The 20,392-nt window shown below is 47.0% G+C and overlaps 1 protein-coding gene across 1 annotated transcript; it reads left to right on the forward strand.

Annotated features, from left to right (window-relative positions):
* Window positions 1-2,612: 2,612 nt before the first annotated feature.
* Window positions 2,613-3,883, forward strand: LOC123162059 (dirigent protein 23-like). Its single transcript, XM_044579865.1, has 3 exons — window positions 2,613-3,018; window positions 3,135-3,321; window positions 3,619-3,883. The coding sequence occupies exons 1-3, from the start codon at window positions 2,675-2,677 to the stop codon at window positions 3,646-3,648; spliced, it is 561 nt and encodes a 186-aa protein (XP_044435800.1). The 5' UTR covers window positions 2,613-2,674; the 3' UTR covers window positions 3,649-3,883.
* Window positions 3,884-20,392: the final 16,509 nt, after the last annotated feature.

Consider the following 20,392-nt stretch of genomic DNA (forward strand, 5'->3'; position numbering starts at 1 on the left):
ATTTTGAAATTATCCAAGTCCTTTACGCAAGATTTCGTCTAGATGTTCATGCATGTATACATCATTAAGTCCCCTCATAAACGGAAAAGAAAATTAAGCCCTTCATAAAGAATATTCATGAGAGCTTTGCATCATGCGGTTGTCCGTGTTATTTTCAGGGGTACTCTCGGCCGGCTCATGCAAACACCCTGTCGGCAGCAAGGTCAAGAACTATGCCTGCACCTCCCACTATGGGCATGACCGTGGAAATTGGGATTGCATGAGCTCCTGATTTTTTTCGAAATAGATTAATTAGTAACTATAATTCTCCATCTAATCTGAATAGATGAATTGATCTCCTCCGCCCCCTCCCTGCACCTCAATCCTCCCCTAAATAGACAATCACGTGTCAATTTTTTTATTATCCCAACACTGTGAAACTTATGTTAAGATTTTAGAATGCTGATTTTTTGTTCTCCAGCATGCTTACAAAACTGCATCACAATTAAAGATTCCTTATATATCCTTTCAGAAAGGCTGATTGGGAAATAACATTAAGTGAAAGGTGTGGCCATATGCTAGTATTAGTGAACACACATACACACCCGTTCGAGTTCACATATCAGCAGGGAAACAGGGGAACAGTGCTATGACTGTGTCCATCTCTGCACAGTACATGGGTCAATGAAGTATATATTTGTCTTGACAAACATTATAGACCAATGTAAACACAGAGAAAAAATGATCAGGAAGAATCTACTGTTACCAAATACTGACAAAATCATAGGTCGTTAGGTTCTCTCTTAAAAATGGTTAGATTTATTGTACACCAAAATAATGGACACCATGATGCTCTTTGTATTCGGTTGCCTTAATTTTTTCTTCAAGGCATGTGTTGTATCTATATTTTTACAGACAATACAATGGAGAAGGGTTTGCAAGTTGCTGAGAATAATCTGTGTAGCTATATGATATCCAAAATAGCACTTCATGGTTTGGTAATGTGTCACTTTCAAAGACTGATGGGCCTGGTCATATTTGAAGAAGACAAAGACACATAAAATCTTGGTCTTATTCCTATATATAGTTTGTATTCAAGGCATGGAGTTTTTTTTAGGAGGGTAACTCCGGCATCTGCATCAAGCGATGCACCCAGGCATCTATCTTGCATACTTAACAAGGCCTTACAAAATAAATACATAAATTAACCCAAAGCCAACTTCCTAGATAAAATTGCCGGCCTACGAAGGTTGATGGTGTGACCTGAGCTGGTGCCACACACACCAAAAATTCCTGTGGCCTCACCAAGCCACCTGCCGTCTAGCCGGTATCACCAACCGGTCTAGTAGACCCTCAGTTTGCACCGCATGAGTACAATGTAGAATCTGAATCCGCCGTCTTGTGTAGTCCCATCATCAGGAGTAATGAAGTTGACGCCACCACGACGCCGGACAGTGCCAGCCAGCTACGCTACCCACTAAACAGTACCAGGCGCCGAGACCCTGCTTCTTCTTGCGGCCAAAATTCGTCACCGCACGAGAAGCATGCAGAGACCTGCGCCTAGCCATCCAAGCCAATCACTTGTCCCTCCAACCGATGTAGTACCCCAAAGATGATGCCCCCGTGAGGGTCATGATGCAGGAACCTCGCCATCATCCAACCCGTAAAGTCTGAATCTAGGATTTCCCTCGAGCCACGCAGCAAACGCGAATCACCCCACAATGCCTCCAACGAGGTAGCGACGCCTGTGGGCGCCGTTGTGGATGGTTCGGGCAAAGGCTGAACCAAGCTTTCTCTGGCAAAATCACGCCAATCCCCAGCTGGACCGTCATATCCACCTCCACCGTCATCCATGGGTGACGTCCCTGCCATCGGGAAACCTCACGATCAAAGCCGTTGTGGTGTCACAGTCGCCTGAAACTGCCGCCCTACGTGGCTGAGCCATCAACGGTGGAGGAGCCCTCACTGTTGTGCTACCTACGCCGGACGAGCCACATGCCCAGGACACCCGTGCGGATCTCTGCCGCATGCATCCCCGGAGCAACGGCGCTGGAAGACCGCGCCACCATATCTAGACAAAAGGAACTCAAGACCAGAAGGACCACCCTGTCGCCCCCGTCCATGGCAGCCGCGCGGCAGCGTTGGGAGGCAATGAGAGGATGGAGAGGAGAGGGTGGCCAATGGATCTGAGGTGCGGGCTCGGAGATCGGCAGCGGCGCTTGGAGATTTTTGTGGCTGGGGCGCTGGGTTCGCAAGAGGACTGCATTGGACCAGCAAATAAAATCTTCGTCTTATTTCTCTATATAGTTTGTCTTCAAGCATGGTGTATTTAATTTTACAAACAATAAAAGTTCAAATTTGATAGCATATTTCATCCAAAGTCTGTCTTGGCAAAACAAGAAATAGAAAATGACGCATAACCTTTGTTCTTTCTGAGGGCTGATACATGTACATGATATTGTTCCGCCCCACAAGTATAGTCTATCCAAATCGAAAGGTCGGCCGAAGAAAATGAAAAAAAAAAGACAAACACATTTGCTGGTCCTTAAGGGTACGGAGCCAACATGCTAGTCCTCCAGCACTATAAATAGCACCCCTAGACTCTTGAGTATCTCTCACGCAGCCAACAACAAAGCAAAGAGTCAATTTATTGTAGACACCTCCTACCATCTTCGTGGGAGCCAAAATCCTAGCCATGCGCAGTCCTAGCCGTGTCCTGCCCATCATTTTGGTCCTGTATTTCATTCTATCCATGGCCAGTCCATCCCTTTCTTGCGTTATTCCTTGTGAGTCTGAGATAAACTTGCGCTTATACTTGCACCAAATCGCTGCTGGATCGGGCACCAACCAGGTAGCAATTGTCGCCTCGAGCCAACCGGCTGGGTTTGGTACGACCGCTGTTAACGACTGGACTGTGATTGATGGTTCAAACCCCGGTACTGCGACCATTGTTGCCCGTACCAAAGGCATGCATGTGCAGGCTGATGTAGGCGGTCCAGGCTGGTTCAACTACTTCAGCATGGTGTTCGAGGACGCCAGGTAATGTATACTGTTGGACTAGAAGTTTTAGTTTTCTCAGTTACCAAGATCTCATATACTGAAGATTGTCCGGTTTTATATGATACGTGATGTGTTACTCTCCAAAACTATATCAGACGCCGTGGATCGTCATTTGAAGTAATGGGGATGAACCGGGCTCAAGAAGGCGAGATGGCCATTATCGGTGGGACTGGAGAGTTTGCTATGGCACGTGGGACCATCAAGTACAGAGCACTCGCCAACCCCCCTCCGGGTCAAAGTATTAAAGAACTCAATATTCATGCTTTCTACGTCAAACCAGCTGTAAGTAGACAAGTTTAATTAGCTACTTAATTTGTAGTATGTACTTGCTTTGTTGTTTCTAGTGTATCTATCTAGTTGAACATGATATCCTTATAACAACTTAGTTCGGGTCATGTAACAAATGGGCATTTAAATTGCACAGCTATCTAGTTCACTAAGAAAGCTAGTTCGAGTCATTCAGATAAAAATTACGAATTGTATTATTCCTTGATAAACTTCATTATTAGTACATTAATGCCTAGATTCTTATTAAATGTAGCAGTGCTGATATTACAGGGGATTCCTTTTCTTTTCCAGGGCACTATATCTGGCCCCACCATCCAGTAATACGTTTGAAAACTACGTGGACAACCACGATGGGTAGCTGTGGAAGGAGCTTTGCAATGAGCTTGTCAATGTTTTTCTTTTCAAATAATCCGTGGATTTCTAGCTGGTGATATTCCATCAATCCAAAGATCCATGTCCGACTGTTTGTTGTTGTTTTAAGATTTATGTTTGGTTTTGTGTTTGGGATCATGTCTTATTATGTATGAGAAATAAAGAAGTTTGGTTGTGTAGTAAATTTATAATATGGAGACTCTTTCTCCTGTAATGTGGATCTTTACGTATTTCACACTTACAGTTGAACTAATGAAACACCCAACAGTATTGTCACCAAAAAATTAAATGAGGGGAGAAAATAGAAACAAAATAGAAAAAAGGAAGCCATAAACCTGCCACTATCTCTTTCATACTATCAGACATGGAGTTTTTGCTCCCGTGTGCACACACACCTAATGTGTGAACAGTAAAAGGAAGAAAAAAAGCAAATAGATTCAAAACATTCTGAGTATTTTTGGAAACATTTTGACACTCTCCTGCCCGGCCATTTCCTTTTGAACATGACGTGGCCTCATTTGAAAACAGAGATGAAGATCGGTCAACAAGGTAATCATGTCGAAACAAGGAAAAATCGGGATCTTCACTGTGCAAAGTGCTTACAACTTAGCTTCAGTAACCAGCATTTTTTTAGCTTGAGCTGCACTGCTGTACGTGCTGTGGTTTATTGGTATAATCTACATCTGAGCGGTCGATCAAAAAGACTGTTTTGGATTGCATTGTCGTATGATATGGAACCTTGTACAAGTTGTTAGGCCCAGATTAGTAGGTTGGGGGAAATTCGTATTCAAAGGAAATGTGGTGCAAGTGATTCAGAAATATAGGCACAGCACTACTGGGCTACAGCGAACATAAAAGTAAACTGCTGACCCCTGCCTGTTGGAGACACCCACCCAAAGGACCATCAGCGAACAAAATCCAGATCAGATCCTCTGTGTCGGCCTGGGATGTGATTCAGCGGTGCTCGACGACGATGGTAGGCAGTCGCGCTACACCACAGGCCTAACAATTCTCGGTAGAGAGCGACTGCTTGCGGTGCAGTTCAGTTGTAGAAGCCATTTCCTCATCTAGCAGTAGCAGAGCAGCCATCAGGGAAGCCTAGCATACAAGAAATTCACAGCATCCTTCCACAAGGTTATTGTACGTAAGTGCACGGCCCAACATTCAGGCCACAACTGCATTATTCAGAATGAAACAAGCATGGACTTCCACACTTCTGAAACATCCCACACTTCAGTTTCTTCCTTGCGTTCATCAGCTAGCCAAACCTTTCTCTTCCAGCGACACTGAAAAACACTTTCCTTCTCCCTGATCGCACGGGCGGGGATAACCAGCCTCTTTCCAAAGCACCTGCACACCACTTCATTTACGTAATGTCCACACGAAAGCAGCATGGTTAGAGAAGTAATCAGGTTAGCAAGCAACTTCGTGCTAGCTACTGTTGACTAGAAACAGTATCCACATGCATGCATGTAATCTGATCTACTCTATAGAAGTGGATACTAAGCTACCAACAGAGTGTTAGGTAATCTTGTCTAGCAGGTTAATTAGTTAATTTCTAGCTAAAATATGCACATCACGCTATTAGTTTTGTACAGAGTTGTGAAAGAAGGACAAAATAAAAATAAAGAGGAGATAAATAAGGGCACGACAAGGGCCGGTGGCTATCAGATTCTTGCGTGCGCGTGTTCGTCATGTTTGATGTGATCGATCCTGAGGGCGTATTTCCAACAATCAGTATCAGAGCAAGCTCGAGATGAAGCTATGCTTGCCCCGGGGTAGCGACCCGACTAGCGCCTCGGGGCGGGCGATATTGCCGTTGTGTGGTGTAGCGACGAGGAGCGGGCCATGAAGTCGCTGAGTGATGCAGCGAAGAGGAGGAACAAGCGATTGTCGTTTGTTGGAGCGACAAGGAGGGAAACGGCAGGCTGTCGTTGGCAAGGTGGTGGAAGGAGATCGTTGATGGGAGAGGTGGTGCCGAGGTGCGGCGCTGGAGCTCATCAAGATCATCATCCGGGGGAGTCGGATGAGTCAAGGAGTCGTGCGTGTTTGCACGCTCAGTCGTTGTTGCGTCTGTGAGTCGTCATCGTGTCCAAGTACTTGTCTCTGTGTGGATGCGTTGGAGTGGAAGAGATGTGCACGGTGTTCCGTGAGTCATGTCCATGTCCTCGTGGAGTGTCCTGGTTGCGGCCAGCGTGAGTTCGGTGTGATGCCGAAGGCGGACGATGATAGGTGAAGCCATCGTAAAGCGAGGAGGGAGTGTGAGCAGTGGAGAGTGGATCTATTGCAAGCAAGTACAAGGAGTATGGTGCGGATCGAGTGTAAGGCAGCGGCCAAGCAATGGCGGTGGCACAACATTGTAGAGCAAGGAGGTTCTGCATGTTTCCAGGTGGGTCATACTCAATGTACGGATATGACAGTTGAAAATCAAGCTCGGTGTGTAGTGGGACAGTGATCACTTAAGTTTTACGATGTGAAGACTGATGATGCGTCCAATCTTGCATGTTGCACGCGTAGATGCGACTGTGCGAGCTGGTAGTCCGGATCATGCGTTGGAGTTTGGATCAACATGTTGCGAATCTACATGAGTCAAAATTGGAGGAAGCACAAGGAGTTGACAAGTCAAGATTAGGGGAAGATTGCTAGGTAATCTTGTCTAGCAGGTTAATTAGTTAATTTCTAGCTAAGTTGATTAGTCCTCCAGCACTATAAATAGCACCCCTAGACTCTTGAGTATCTCTCACGCAGCCAACAACAAAGCAAAGAGTCAATTTATTGTAGACACCTCCTACCATCTTTGTGGGAGCCAAAATCCTAGCCATGCGCAGTCCTAGCCGTGTCCTGCCCATCATTTTGGTCCTGTATTTCATTCTATCCATGGCCAGTCCATCCCTTTCTTGCGTTATTCCTTGTGAGTCTGAGATAAACTTGCGCTTGTACTTGCACCAAATCGCTGCTGGATCGGGCACCAACCAGGTAGCAATTGTCGCATCCAACCAACCAGCTGGGTTTGGTACGACTGCTGTTAACGACTGGACTGTGATTGATGGACCAAACCCCGGTACTGCCACCATTGTTGCCCGTACCAAAGGTATGCATGTCCAGGCTGATGTAGGCGGTCCAGGCTGGTTTAACTACTTCAGCATGGTGTTCGAGGACGCCAGGTAATGTATACTCTTGGACTAGAAGGTTTTGTTTTCTCAGTTACCAAGATCTCAGATACAGAAGATTGTTCAATTTTATATGATATGTCAGGGTGGACACGGTCCGAGCCGGCGTTTGGACCGGACGCCGGCGGTCCGGACCGGACCAGACCGAGCACTGTCTCAGGCCTGTTTGCAGGGACCGGACCGGCAATGATGGGCCACGAGCCGGACCGAGAGGACCGTCAGGACCGGCCAAGACATGGGCAGAGCGCGCTCTGGAGCTCCGGCGAGAGCTGTTAATCAGGGACGCAATGCTAGAGGAAGCGCAGCTCGTTGAAAAGATGTTTGGGAGCTTCAGAAGAACCAGAGGGAGCTACATGACAAAGAAGAACACCGGAGGGAGCTCATCGGCGACGAATCTGGCACGACGGCCGGTGAACGGAGATAAAAGGGACGACGGCCGATGCGGCTATGTAGGACCTCCCAGGTCGATTTCGTTGGCGGGGACGACGGACCCGAGTGTGGCGCTTCTAATGGACATAGTTTCCGGGGCCATCGAGTCCAGTGGCCGCGCGGGCGACGGCCCCGTGGCGGCGGACGTTGACGACGGCGGTTTCTTGCGCCCCCGCCACGCCTGAGCCGCCATGCCCTCGCCACACACCTGCCACGCCCCCGCCACGCCCCTGGCAAGCCGTCGGCACGCCCCCGCCACGCCCCGGCCATGCCGCCGACTGCCACCTTCGGTCCGCTCGGTCGGCTCGGTCAAAGACCGGACCGGACCGAGATTTTCTCGGGCCTGTTTGCAGGGACCGGACCGGCCATTTAAACTAGCGGGCGAGGACCGAGCCGGCCAGAGCCGAGCGGGCCACGAGCCGGACCGCCGGACCGGACCGTGTCGCCCACCCTGAATGATACATGATCTGTTACTCTCAAAAACTATATTAGGGGCCGTGGATCGTCATTTGAAGTAACGGGGATGAACAGAGCTCAAGGAGGCGAGATGGCCATTATTGGTGGGACTGGAGAGTTTGCTATGGCACGTGGGACCATCAAGTACAGATCACTCGCCAACCCCCCTCCGGGTCAAAGTATTAAAGAACTCAATATTCATGGATTCTACGTTAAACCAGCTGTAAGTAGACCAGTTTAATTGGCTACTTAACAAAAGGGCATTTAAATTGCACAACTACCCAGTTCACCAAGAAAGCTAGTTTGAGTCATGCAGATAAAAATTAGGAATTGTTATTATTTCTTGAAAAACTTCATTAGTAGTACCTTAATGCCTAGATTCTTATCAAATGTAGCAATGCTGATATTACCGGGGATTCCTTTTCTTTTCCAGGGGACTATAGCTGGCCCCGCCGCCATCTAGTGATATGTTTTAAAACTGCGTGGACAACCACGATGGGTAGCTGTGGAAGGAGCTTTGCAATGATCTTGTCAATGTTTTCTTTTCAAATAATCCGTGAATTTCTAGCTGGTGATATTCCGTTATTCCTAAGATCCATGTCGGACCATTTGTTGTTGTTTTAAGTTGTATGTTTGTTTTTGTGTTTGGGATCATGTCTTCTTGGTGTGTATCAGAAATAAAGAAGTTTGTTTGGTGTAATAAATTTATAATATGAAGAATCTTTCTCCCTTAATGTGGATCTTTACCTATTTCACACTCATAGTTGAACTAAATTGATGACATATAGTATGTCCGAAATTGGTCTAATTACTCAGTTAAGCACAAGAGAACAAATGTATGGCATGACCCCTATATATAGTAACAGTCAATAATTAAAGGAAACGCAGGTTTTTATCCTGATTAATTAGAGCTAATCTTCTATATCTAAATAGGGGCACCCCACTAGGTGATTTTCCTGCTTCTCAGGAAGCCACGTCACTCTAATTGTTGAAGCCGTTGATTAGTAAAGCTGAGGAGTGTGCAACCGTCTGATTAAAGGTTGAGAAAATTACTAAGAGACGCCATGCTAAGTGAAGATACCGTTTGGTTCTTTTCCAGCCTTACAGCCAACACACCTAGCGATCGATGATAAGCCTTTGACTCTGATTTTTTTCGGGGCTTTACACGTACACTTCATCAAAACTGGACACTAAAAAGCCCAATAGGTAACTGCTTGACCCACACATTTATCATCTTCCTAATTAGCAGATAGTAACACTCCTTGGCGTTTGGCCTCTCGAATCGAACCAGCGCGAGCCCTAATTATCTCCTCGGTCAATTGATTGCCCATCAATCTCTCCATCTCTATACCGCTTGCGTTTCTTCTTTCTTCACCGAATAAATGGAGTAGTAATAGATGCGGTTGTTCTTCCCACAACAAGTATTCTATGACTAGCCGGCTGTTTGTGGAAGACGCTGCCTTCGCCGCACAGCCATCGCCTGCGGCGTCGCGCGCCCTCATCTCCTACCCGGACGTGTTTGGCAACTCCCCGCTCCAGAGGACTCCAACGGAGGTACGTAGCGGTGGTGCGTGGCGGCGTTGGGGTAGGGCATGTTCAGGTGTCGATGACGCTGGTGGCCACGATGTCGCACATGTGACGTCCAGATTGTGCAGAAGGAGGCGACCAAGATGTGCATAGGGGTGATCGAGTGGATCAGCGCCACCTCATCACAAGGTAATCCCCATCGTTTGTCACGACTGAAATCTTTCCGCGATATCTTTGTCTGATCGATGTTCCTGGTCTGCAGTTCATCTCTCTCTCTCTCTCTCTCTCTCTCTCTCTCTCTCTCTCTCTCTCTCTCTCTCTCTCTCTCTCTCTCTCTCTCTCTCTCCTATGAATCGGCAGATGCCTTCAGATCTTCGGTACCCAACGGCTATGACTCCGCATCCGATCTCGCCAGCCCTCGTGATCGCCAGAATTGACGGCAAGGAGCTGTGATGATCCCCAGCCATTCTTTTTTGAATTTTGTGCAATGTTGTAAAATCATGATCATATACAATTTTAGAAGGTCAGAGATCCCGTAATTTTTTTTCTGAAGAACAGGTGTTCAGAATTTTCGATTTGGACATGGAAACAAGTGCATGGTCTATACCATGTCATCTTTTTTTTTGCAAGTTAAACCATGTCTATCTTGATAGCAGGTTATCCAAAGTATTGCGGGTTTTAAACCATGTTGACATATTGCAGGTTATCCAATAGACATGGCAGTCATGACACGGGATTCACGGTCTTGACATTTGTTTTGTGCATTACAAGCGTGCTACCAATGCCTTGCCATCAGCATCAGCACCCAGTTGGTCGCACTTGGTTACAACTTGTGATGTAAACCTATTGCATCATTGGTTTCCTCTTATCATCAAGGGCTCCATCCACTTCGATTTCATCCCTACATTCTCTTTTTTTTCCACTCTAATAAAATGTATTGAAATGTCTACAATATACTAGCTAGAGCGGTTGTATGCAGCCTGAGATCTGTTCTGGAGCCAATAACGAGAACAATGTTTAATCTTGCCATTAACGATGCGGGCTCTACTAAAGTAGTTGAATGGCCACACCGAGGCAGGCACAGACAGCCGTCTGAGACGGCGTGCAGTGCCATTACAAAACCTCCACTTGCAGGCAGGCAGGCAGGCCGGAGGATAATTTTGTTTCAGATACTACGTTTGATGCATCGATCAGGCGAGCAGTCACATGGTTTTCAGATACTACGTTTGATGCATCGATCAGGCGATCAGGTGTGCCATGGTTTGCAAGCTGTGCTGCCTGTAAATGTATTGAACCATTTGCAAGTTTCGTTTTGAGCTACGAACCAATTATACAGACATACAGACCAGCTAGAAATAGCAGCAAAAGGTAAAACAAATTCTAACAAAGGATGCAGCCAGCAAGTGAAGGGGACGCGGAACGAGTGGGTGTTAGTAGTAATCTTGACATGCATAGATTGTTAGTCAGCATGCATGCAGTGTGGTTAGTTAGTTGCATAGAGTTCGCTTGGTGTGTTAGGTTAATCCAAACAAGTTTGTATTTGGCTAGAAGTGTGCTAGCTGTGTCTGGTTAAGATTAGTAGTGTGATCAGTGTTGCCGGTGATTAGATTAGGAAAGTTATGTACGTGCAACACCGAGAGTACTAGTCGTACGATTGTTAGCATATAGATGGGAGTCCTAGTCCAGATAGTTGTTCGAGTGGTGCTAGGATATCATGTCTGTGTACAAGTCCAGGTCAATGAACGAGTAGGTTTAGGATTGGTGTTTGGAGTCGGCTAATCTAGCCTGGTCCGGCGTTCAGGTTGATGCATATATATATGCAGCGTTGGGTGAGTTTTGTAACACTGAGAAAACCAGAAAAAGAAATAAAGAGGAGAAAAGAGGGGCGCGACACGTGCCCTTGGCTATCAGTTTTTCATCCGCATGTGTTCGTGTGATTTGATGTGATTGATCCTGTGGGTGAATTTCCAACATGGTGGAGGTAGTAGCCGAGCTGAGTCAAGTTAGTTAGCTGCATGCAGAGTCATGTGGATCATGGAGAAACTAGTGGAGTAGTGGCTCTTGTGGTGGCGTGAAGTGCATGGCAGGAGTGCCTAAACCTTGTGTATATATACTACTTTGAGTGGAATGGAAATGAGGCCGTGTGGGCTAAGAAAGCAATGTAGTGCTTGTGGGTGCCAAGGGAGAGTCTCGGCAAAGCCTGTGTGTTCTTCCTTGGTGTATATGCGTGTGTGTGTGTAGAGTTCATCACCATGTGTGTGTTTGTGAGGGAAGAGAAGAGAGAAATCTCAGGAGAGTCGACGAGAGGGAGAAAGACGACCCGGCGCTGCGAGGAGGCGGCGCCAACACTTGGTATTCAGAGCCAAGTTCGAGGGGCGGCTGTGGCACGCGGAGCGCGCAGCGGACAGCGGAGAGCGCGATGGCGCGAGGCACGGAGACGCGACAGCGGCCGGCGAGGTGGCCGCGTTGCACGGCATCTGCGGCGGCTCGTGCTGAAAGCACACGGTGGCGTCGGGCGGCAACAACCATGGCGACGAGCTTGTCGCGTCGGGCGCGTGTATGGGCGCGCGCTGGGCGTGTCGGGTCCACAGCGGGTCGTGTGTGTGCGTGCGTGTGGTGTGCACGGGCATGTCCGTGCACGAGTGCAGCGTGTGTGCGTTCTGTTGGTGAGATCGGGGGAGCGTGGAGTTGGTCCGAGGCGGGCTCACGCGACCCGGACGTGTGTGTGCATGTCGCGGGAGTGGGCAGAGCGGGCCGGACCAGGCGCTCGGCGTGGACTGGGGCGTGGGGTACGTGCCCTGGCGCGCCCCAGGGTATAAGAACCCCCCATATGCGTTGTAACGGGTGTGGCTCAAGTTCGTGCTTGAGGAAATCGGCCGTAGTTGTGGCCGGCAGCGTCAGTGCACCGGGAAGAGAAGCTGCGGCTGCCATGGCGGACGCGGAGGCGGTGTGCGGTGAGTCCATGGCGTGTGGTGTGGTCGGGCTCGTCGGGCGCGTTGTGTGCGCGCGGGATGTGCGGGACGCACTGGTGCGGTTGGGCTCGTCCGGCGCATCGGGTGCGCGCGGGACGTGCAGGACGCAGAGGGACGCTAGGCGTATGTTGCCGGTGGAGAAGGAGCTCGGCGTGTGTTGTCGAGGAAGCATGGTGGCGATCAGCGTCAGCGCGCCAGGTCCAGTCCGCGGTCGTGGCGACGACGATGACAGGAGCTGCGACAATTCCGGCGACGGTAAGTCAAGATTAGAAGGGAAAATGTTAGTAGTAATCTTGATATGCATAGATTGTTAGTCAGCATGCATGCAGTGTGGTTAGTTAGCTGCATAGAGTTCGCTTGGTGGAGGTAGCAGCCGAGCAAAGTCAAGTTAGCTAGCTGCATGCAGAGTCATGTGGATCATGGAGAAACCAGTGGAGTAGTGGCTCTAGTGGTGGCGTGAAGTGCATGGCAGGAGTGCCTAAACCTTGTGTATATATACTACTTTGAGTGGAATGGAAATGAGGCCGTGCGGGCTGAGAAAGCAATGTAGTGTTTGTGGGTGCCAAGGAAGAGTCTCGGCAAAGCCTGTGTGTTCTTCCTTGGTGTATATGTATGTGTGTAGAGTTCATCACCATGTGTCTGTTTGTGAGGGAAGAGAAGAGAGAAACCTCAGGAGAGTTGTGAGATGCAACGAGAGGGAGGAAGACGAGCAGCGCTGCGAGGAGGCGGCGCCAACAGTGGGTACCTCCATATTCGAACAGAGAGGCCGGGATGGGGTCTTGGAGGCCTACGTCGCCGTCGTTGTTGCCCGCCGCCGCCACGTTGGGTCCTGCTGACGACAGAGGGCGCCGCCGCCATGGACGGAAGGAGGGAGGGAGGGACGGGCGGCGAGCAGCGGTGGTGGTGAGCATGAGGCGGTCGGGCCGGCCGGCCAGCCTCGGTGACATCGGCGGCGCAGAGGAGATGCACACCGGCAGAGTCTGGGTGGGCCGGGCTTATGATTCGGGGGCCTCAGTAAATAGATCCTGGGACACTTTATATTGGGCTTAATACCTCAAAAATAAATATTATGTTGGGCTTAGGGCATCTCCAACTCCGACCCTCAAAGTCCGAAAGTGTTTTTCCATCCAACGCAGTCCTGTAGGCCGTTCGAACGCACTTTCTCCCGCAAACGAGAGACAAACGTGGGGCTTTGTCGGCGTCTGGACCGCTCCCACGCCTGCTTCTGACCACTCTGATCCACCCAAAACCCTTCCACCTCGCCCGCATTGGTTCCCGCCCGGCGCCAACTGATTGCAATCATGACGTGGTAGAGCAGCCGCTTTGCATTGATGCCGGTCGAGAACGGACGACCTCTCATTGGCCCGGGCATTGAAGCGGCGTGCCGGCCGAGGGAGCCGCCCGCGATGCATCCACCTTGTCTGCGCTTGTTGAATGCCGGAGACACATTACTGGACAGGACGGGACAGATATCTACCATGCCCATTCAATGCCCCGTCGTCTGTATGCCGCCATTAAGCAGGCTCGCAGGCCGAGAAAACCACTCCGACGCCGCGCATTGATGCACTCGGGTGCATGGCCTCACTGGAATCTACTATTTAAAGGCGGCTACACTCGACTAACTCCACGCCACACCACAAACCGCTCCACATTCTCCTCCCTTGCACCACATCCGCCATGACTGCAAGCTGCAAAGCTCTATGGGAGAGCCTTTCGCCGTTGACGAAGCACGAGGTGGCCGGCCTTGCGAACGCCTGGCAGAGCCGTCGTGCCACGTGAGTCGAGTCCGACATGCCGGCCAGCTCGCCCGAGGTCTCCGACAACAATGACGACGACCCCACGATGGAGATGGGCTCCGACAACCCTGCACCGGAGTCCGCGCCTGTCCATGCCGGCTTCACCATGGAGCAGGCACACTTCAACACTGCCAAGGTGGAGGAGCGCTTGCGCCGGCGCCTATGACAGCATTCCAACAGGCGCTCGAGCATCACTGGTTGGCAGAGGGCCAAATAGACGGCGAGCGCGCGAGTGAGGAGCCCGTGGCAGCCATGGCCGCGGTGAACCCCAACTTCGTCGCAGAGTAGCACGCGATCTACGAGGCCCTCCGTGCTCAAGCTGCCGCTCGACAAGAACAGACGACCGCGGAGGCGCAACTACAGGCGATCGCGGACAACACCACCGCCAACTACGCGTCCTACGCGCCACCGTCGAACTTTGGGGAGGGCCAATGGCATGACGACGGTGCTAGTGCCTCCATTTCCATCGTGGACCTCATGTCCACGAGCGACATGCAATGTGCGTACTCCTCCGAGGATGAGTAGGGCACGGGAGGCGGCGGGGCCTGGTGTCCCCCATGTGGGTCGGTCAATCTCCCGTATTCTACTCTTTTCCTTGCTGGCTACCGCACCTTCACTTCACGAGTTTTATCGTAGGCACTCATGGAGACGATTGCGATGGAGGACTTGGTAGTAGGAAAGGAAAAACACGGGCTTCGACGCCCAACTCCACCATAGTGTAGGTTTAGGTCCGCTCCCCTTCCTTTTAAACTAGATTGGGATCGCGTCTCGACGCGAGGGTGCCGGTCCCAACATTTTGGTCAAGCAGGTAATGTTAAGTTAGTTGGAATCCAGATGTAGCATATGCATTCATACAGGACAACACCGAGCGATCCATTAAATAGGAATTTCATAATCTGCACGAGTCAGTATACACCAAGAAAAAACATAAGAACAATACACTTCCTACCAAAACATATGTGTCCTCTAAATTCAGAATCGACATGGACATACAAAGTAATTGTCGACGAACAACACTTGGGACGAAGCAAATCATTCTAAGCCTACAATTGATAAGGTGGCTGGGAACACATGCCTGCAAAGCAACTCTGTACAGGCCAGCTGCTTAGTCATCCATGTAAATAGGGATCTCACGATCTGCAACGATAGTTGATGCATCAATATATAATAGGAAAGATTTCATAAAGAAGAGCAAGGGTATTACTAATAATGGCAGGGGCAAGCATTATTGGCATCTTGACAGTCGCTTAATACGTCAATCTTTTGATCGTCATCTTCAACCTCGTTACATTCTGGACATCTTCTCTCTTAAATCACTTGAATGGTCTTCAAATAGCATTGCCCATGACGATATGCCTCACTACAGCAAGGCACGCCGACGCATACACCACAAGAAGGAGCAGCATCACATCCTCGTCCGTCTCTGCGGTGTGGTGTGGTGGCGGCTGTGCGTGTCCTGCGGAGCACCTAGGATAATAACATTAGAAAAGGTAGATGTGGTTTTGGTCACACCTTCCTTGCAATTATCCTAGGGTGCAGATTCTTTGTGTTAACTTTCAAAGCTTGCTGGGTAACAATTGGTACATCCATGCAACTGGTACAGTTTATGTAAACATGTGTATATCAAATAGCAGGAAAATAATATTGGCAGACTGATTTTCTCCTATACCAAGCACATCATGCAGAACTGAATCTATGACACACTGGTGAAAAACAATGCTGCAATTAGTGATAAGACATGGGACTTTAAGACAAAAAAATAATGGCCAATTACATGAGTGGTGTCAGGTTTCAAAGATTTTGTAGATATCAAGATTACTAAAGTACAGTGATTAAAAGGGGAACAAGACTACTGAACATTATTTTTTGCCAAATTATTATCTTTGAAGAAGTCTCACAGAAAAATGAAATAGATAAGTTGTAAAGATCACTGTGCATTTTCAGTAAATCTTGAACTATATTCAGTTCATAAATTTAAGAGCATTCTGTCAAGGGCTTGAACAAAGAAAGATGCTAAGAGCCGGAGATTAACTACATTGGAGGTTTCAACAACATATACATAGCAGCAACTCTTATAGATCCTTCCTAACATATGCAGTAGGAATATTTTGGTAGGGAATCGAAGATAAATAAAATTTAGCTAGTTCCTAACCATTTATGTGGGGTTACATTATGTATTCAACGACCCTGAGAATAGTGCAGGGAATTTAAGGGTATGGAGTCATACTTGTCTGCAGTTATAAAAGAAGAGTTGCTTGTCTACTGCGTGAGTTCAGGAGCGAAGAACTTGATTAGTTTCAAGGAGGTCAACAGTCGCACTACCAGTTCATTACATTTTAGTTGCTCGACACCATAATCGATGGTGGCGTCCTCTATTAGTTTGATTCAAACTATCATTGGTATGCCTCCTCCTTCCGGGCATAAACATCCAGTGATAAATTCATCTATAGGGTCAGGAATAGATGCTGGATTGATGCGTATTCAGAACTTGGAACCAAGAAATAAAATCCACAGTTGCGGAGTAATGCATTATGGACAGAAATAGAGAAGTAGCTATAATTATTAAAAACGCCAAGAGCCTTCACTAAATGATTCTGCATGGTACTGGTACAAAAAATGATCCCAAAAAAGATAAAACATAGCCAAGCCATCCTAATACAAACATCAGACCATTATTCCATATGATGGACATTATGCAACTGACAAAGACAGTTATATTTAGATGCAATAATTAGATGGATGATTCAGTTGTAGGAACAATTAGAGAGAAGCAGTATAGCATCATGGAGATTCGGTTGTAGGAACAAATCTGATGGGAGGGATAAACCTACATCGTCGTTCCTATCTTAGCATCTTACAGCTACAATCAGTAGTGCATGAATAGGACATTTTCCATGGATTTGAAGAAGTATTTTTGAAATGGGTAAACTACAGAGTACTCGCTACTATGCAAAGGGCAAAGGGAAATAAACAGTGTTCTAACCAGCTGATTTCTTCGTTCGAAATGCCCTTCTTCCTTGAATTCCATGCAGGTTGCATCTGACCAGTCCATTGGAAATGAAGGAAAACATTACAAGGAAAACTGCTGAGAAAAGTGGTCCTCATAGAAGTATTAAGTACAATTCTCATTAGTGTTCAGTTTATAATAGAGATAGTGTTACCATTTCGTAAGGAATCATGCGTTAATAAAAAGAGTAGTGTGAGAAACTTACAAATAGGACCAAGACCAACATCAACCTTTCCCTCCACCATGAATACCTTAACGACTGTCTTCAAGTTCATCATAAGCAAATAGTCACATATACGCACATGAAGCCTGCACCACCACAACCAGGATTAACCCAAAATCGTCTACTAATTTATGCATCACAAATCCTACTGAATAAGTTTGCTTGAATGCAAATTAGGAACACATTTGATGTGAAAATTGAGAAAGAAAGCACTACATTTTGATATGCCTGAGCATCTCCGAGCTGACCTCGTTCACCCAGTGGAGCCTGTCCACGGTTACTGATACGTCTCCGTCGTATCTATAATTTTTTATTGTTTCATGCCAATATTTTACAACTTTCATATACTTTTGGCAACTTTTTATAATATTTTTGGGACTAACATATTGATCCAGTGCCCAATGCCAGTTCCTGTTTGTTGCATGTTTTATGTTTCGCAGAAACGCATATCAAACGGAGTCCAAACGGGACAAAACAGACGGAGATTATTTTTGGAATATTTATAATTTTTGGGAAGAAAAATCAACGCGAGACGGTGCCCGAGGGGGCCACGAGGCAGGGGGGCGCGCCCCTGACCCTCGTGGGCACCCTGTTGGGCACCCTGTAAGGCGGTTGACGCTCTTGTTTTGCCGCAAGAAAACTAATTTTCAGAGAAAAGTCAGGGCGAAGGTTTCAATCCAATCGGAGTTACGGATCTACGGATATAAAAGAAACGGTGAAAGGGCAGAATCTGAGAACACAGAAACAGAGAGAGACAGATCCAATCTCGGAGGGGCTCTCGCCCCTCCTACGCATGGAGACCATGGACCAGAGGGGAAACCCTTCTCCCATCTATGGAGAAGGTCAAGGAAGAAGAAGAAGAAGAAGGGGGGATCTCTCCCCCTTGCTTCCGGTGGCGCCGGAACGCTGCCGGGGGCCATCATCATCACCGCGATCTACACCACCACCTCCATCATCTTCACAACATCTCCATCACCTTCCCCCATCTATATTCAGCGGTCCACTCTCCCGCAACCCGCTGTACCCTCTACTTGAACATGGTGCTTTATGCTTCATACTATTATCCAATGATGTGTTGCCATCCTATGATGTCTGAGTAGATTTTCGTTGTCCTATTGGTGATTGATGAATTTCTATGATTGGTTGAATTTGCTTGTGGTTATGTTGCTGTCCTATTGTGCCCTCCGTGTCGCGCAAGCGTGAGGGATTCCCGCTGTAGGGTGTTGCAATACGTTCATGATTCGCTTATAGTGGGTTGCTTGAGTGACAGAAGCATATATCCGAGTAAGGGGGTTGTTGTGTATGGCATAAAGGGGACTTGATGCTTTAATGCTATGGTTGGGTTTTACCTTAATGATCTTTAGTAGTTGCGGATGCTTGCTAGAGTTCCAATCATAAGTGCATATGATCCAAGAAGAGAAAGTATGTTAGCTTATGCCTCTCCCACATAAAACTTGCTATCGGTCTAGTAAAGTAGTCAATTGCTTAGGGACAATTCCACAACTCCTACCACCACTTTTCCACACTCGCTATACTTACTTTATTGCTTCTTTATCTAAACAGCCCCTACTTTTTATTTACGCACTTTTTATTATCTTGCAAACATATCCAACAACACCTACAAAGTACTTCTAGTTTCATACTTGTTCTAGGAAAAGCGAATGTCAAGCGTGCGTAGAGTTGTATCGGTGGTCGATAGAACTTGAGGGAATATTTGTTCTACCTTTAGCTCCTTGTTGGGTTCGACACTCTTACTTATCGAAAGAGGCTACAACTGATCCCCTACGCTTGTGGGTTCAAGACCTTTTTCTGGCGCCGTTGTCGGGGAGTCATAGCGTGGGGTGAATATTCTCATGTGTGCTTGTTTGCTTTATCACTAAGCAATTTTTATTTGCTGTTCTAAGTTGTTCTCTATCTTTAGTTATGGATATGGAACACGAAATACCAAAAAAATTAGGTGTACTTGCTACTCATCGAGATGGGGAACCTCCTAAAACCCTCGATGCTGGTTATGTGAAAAATATTATGTACTATTTTGATAATCCTGAGAAAACCCCATTCGATTATGTTATGGGAGACACGTTGGATCAACGTGAATACTTTAGGGATTATCGCTTGACACAAAAAGGGAAACTATTATGGGATGAAATTCATATGTTGCATCGGTATGCGCGGGAATTATGCTTGAGATATAATTATACTTGTTGCTCTAGGATGAAGGCTCCACACCTTTCCTTTTCATGCAAATTCAATGATAATAACACCTTGGCTTCTTATGCTAATGGTATATATGATTATTATGATGTGGAACTAATAGAATAATTTGTTGCTTTTATGGGTGCTTATGAGATTGAATCTTTGTTTAAAACTGCGAAAATCTTTATGATACTGTTTACAGACCTGAAAATTTTGCTAGACTTAAACATTTCTATGAGAATTATGAATTCAATTCCGATATTGATGCATTTATTGAGGAAGTCTCCGCTGTCCAAGAAGAGACTAATATTTTGCAGGAGTCTATGGAAGAAGAAATTGATGAAACTGTGAGCTCATTGGATGAAAAAGATGATGATGAGAGCGAAGAACAAAAGGAGGAAGAGCGGATTAGCTACCCGTGGCAACCTTCTAATGAGAGTAACTCTTCAACTCATACATTGTTTAATTCCCCTTCGTGCTTACCGAAGGATGATTGCTATGATGGTTGTTATGATCCCGTTGATTCTCTTGAAATATCCCTTTTTGATGATGCTTGTTATGCTTGTGGCCAAGATGCCAATATGAATTATGCTTATGGAGATGAACTTGCTATAGTTCCTTATGTTAAACATGAAATTGTTGCTATTGCACCCACGCATGATAGTCCTATTATCTTTTTGAATTCTCCCGACTTCACTATATCGGAGAAGTTTGTGCTTATTAAGGATTATATTGATGGGTTGCGTTTTACTTCTACACATGATGATTTTTATAGATATAATATGCATGTGCTTGCTGCTCCTACTTGCAATTATTATGAGAGAGGAACTATATCTCCACCTCTCTATGTTTCCAATATGATAAAATTGCAAGAAACTGCTTATACTATGCATTGGCCTTTACTATGTGTGCATGAA

The sequence above is a fragment of the Triticum aestivum genome, chromosome 1D (assembly GCF_018294505.1).
Source record: "Triticum aestivum cultivar Chinese Spring chromosome 1D, IWGSC CS RefSeq v2.1, whole genome shotgun sequence".
In the NCBI taxonomy this organism is placed as follows: domain Eukaryota; kingdom Viridiplantae; phylum Streptophyta; class Magnoliopsida; order Poales; family Poaceae; genus Triticum; species Triticum aestivum.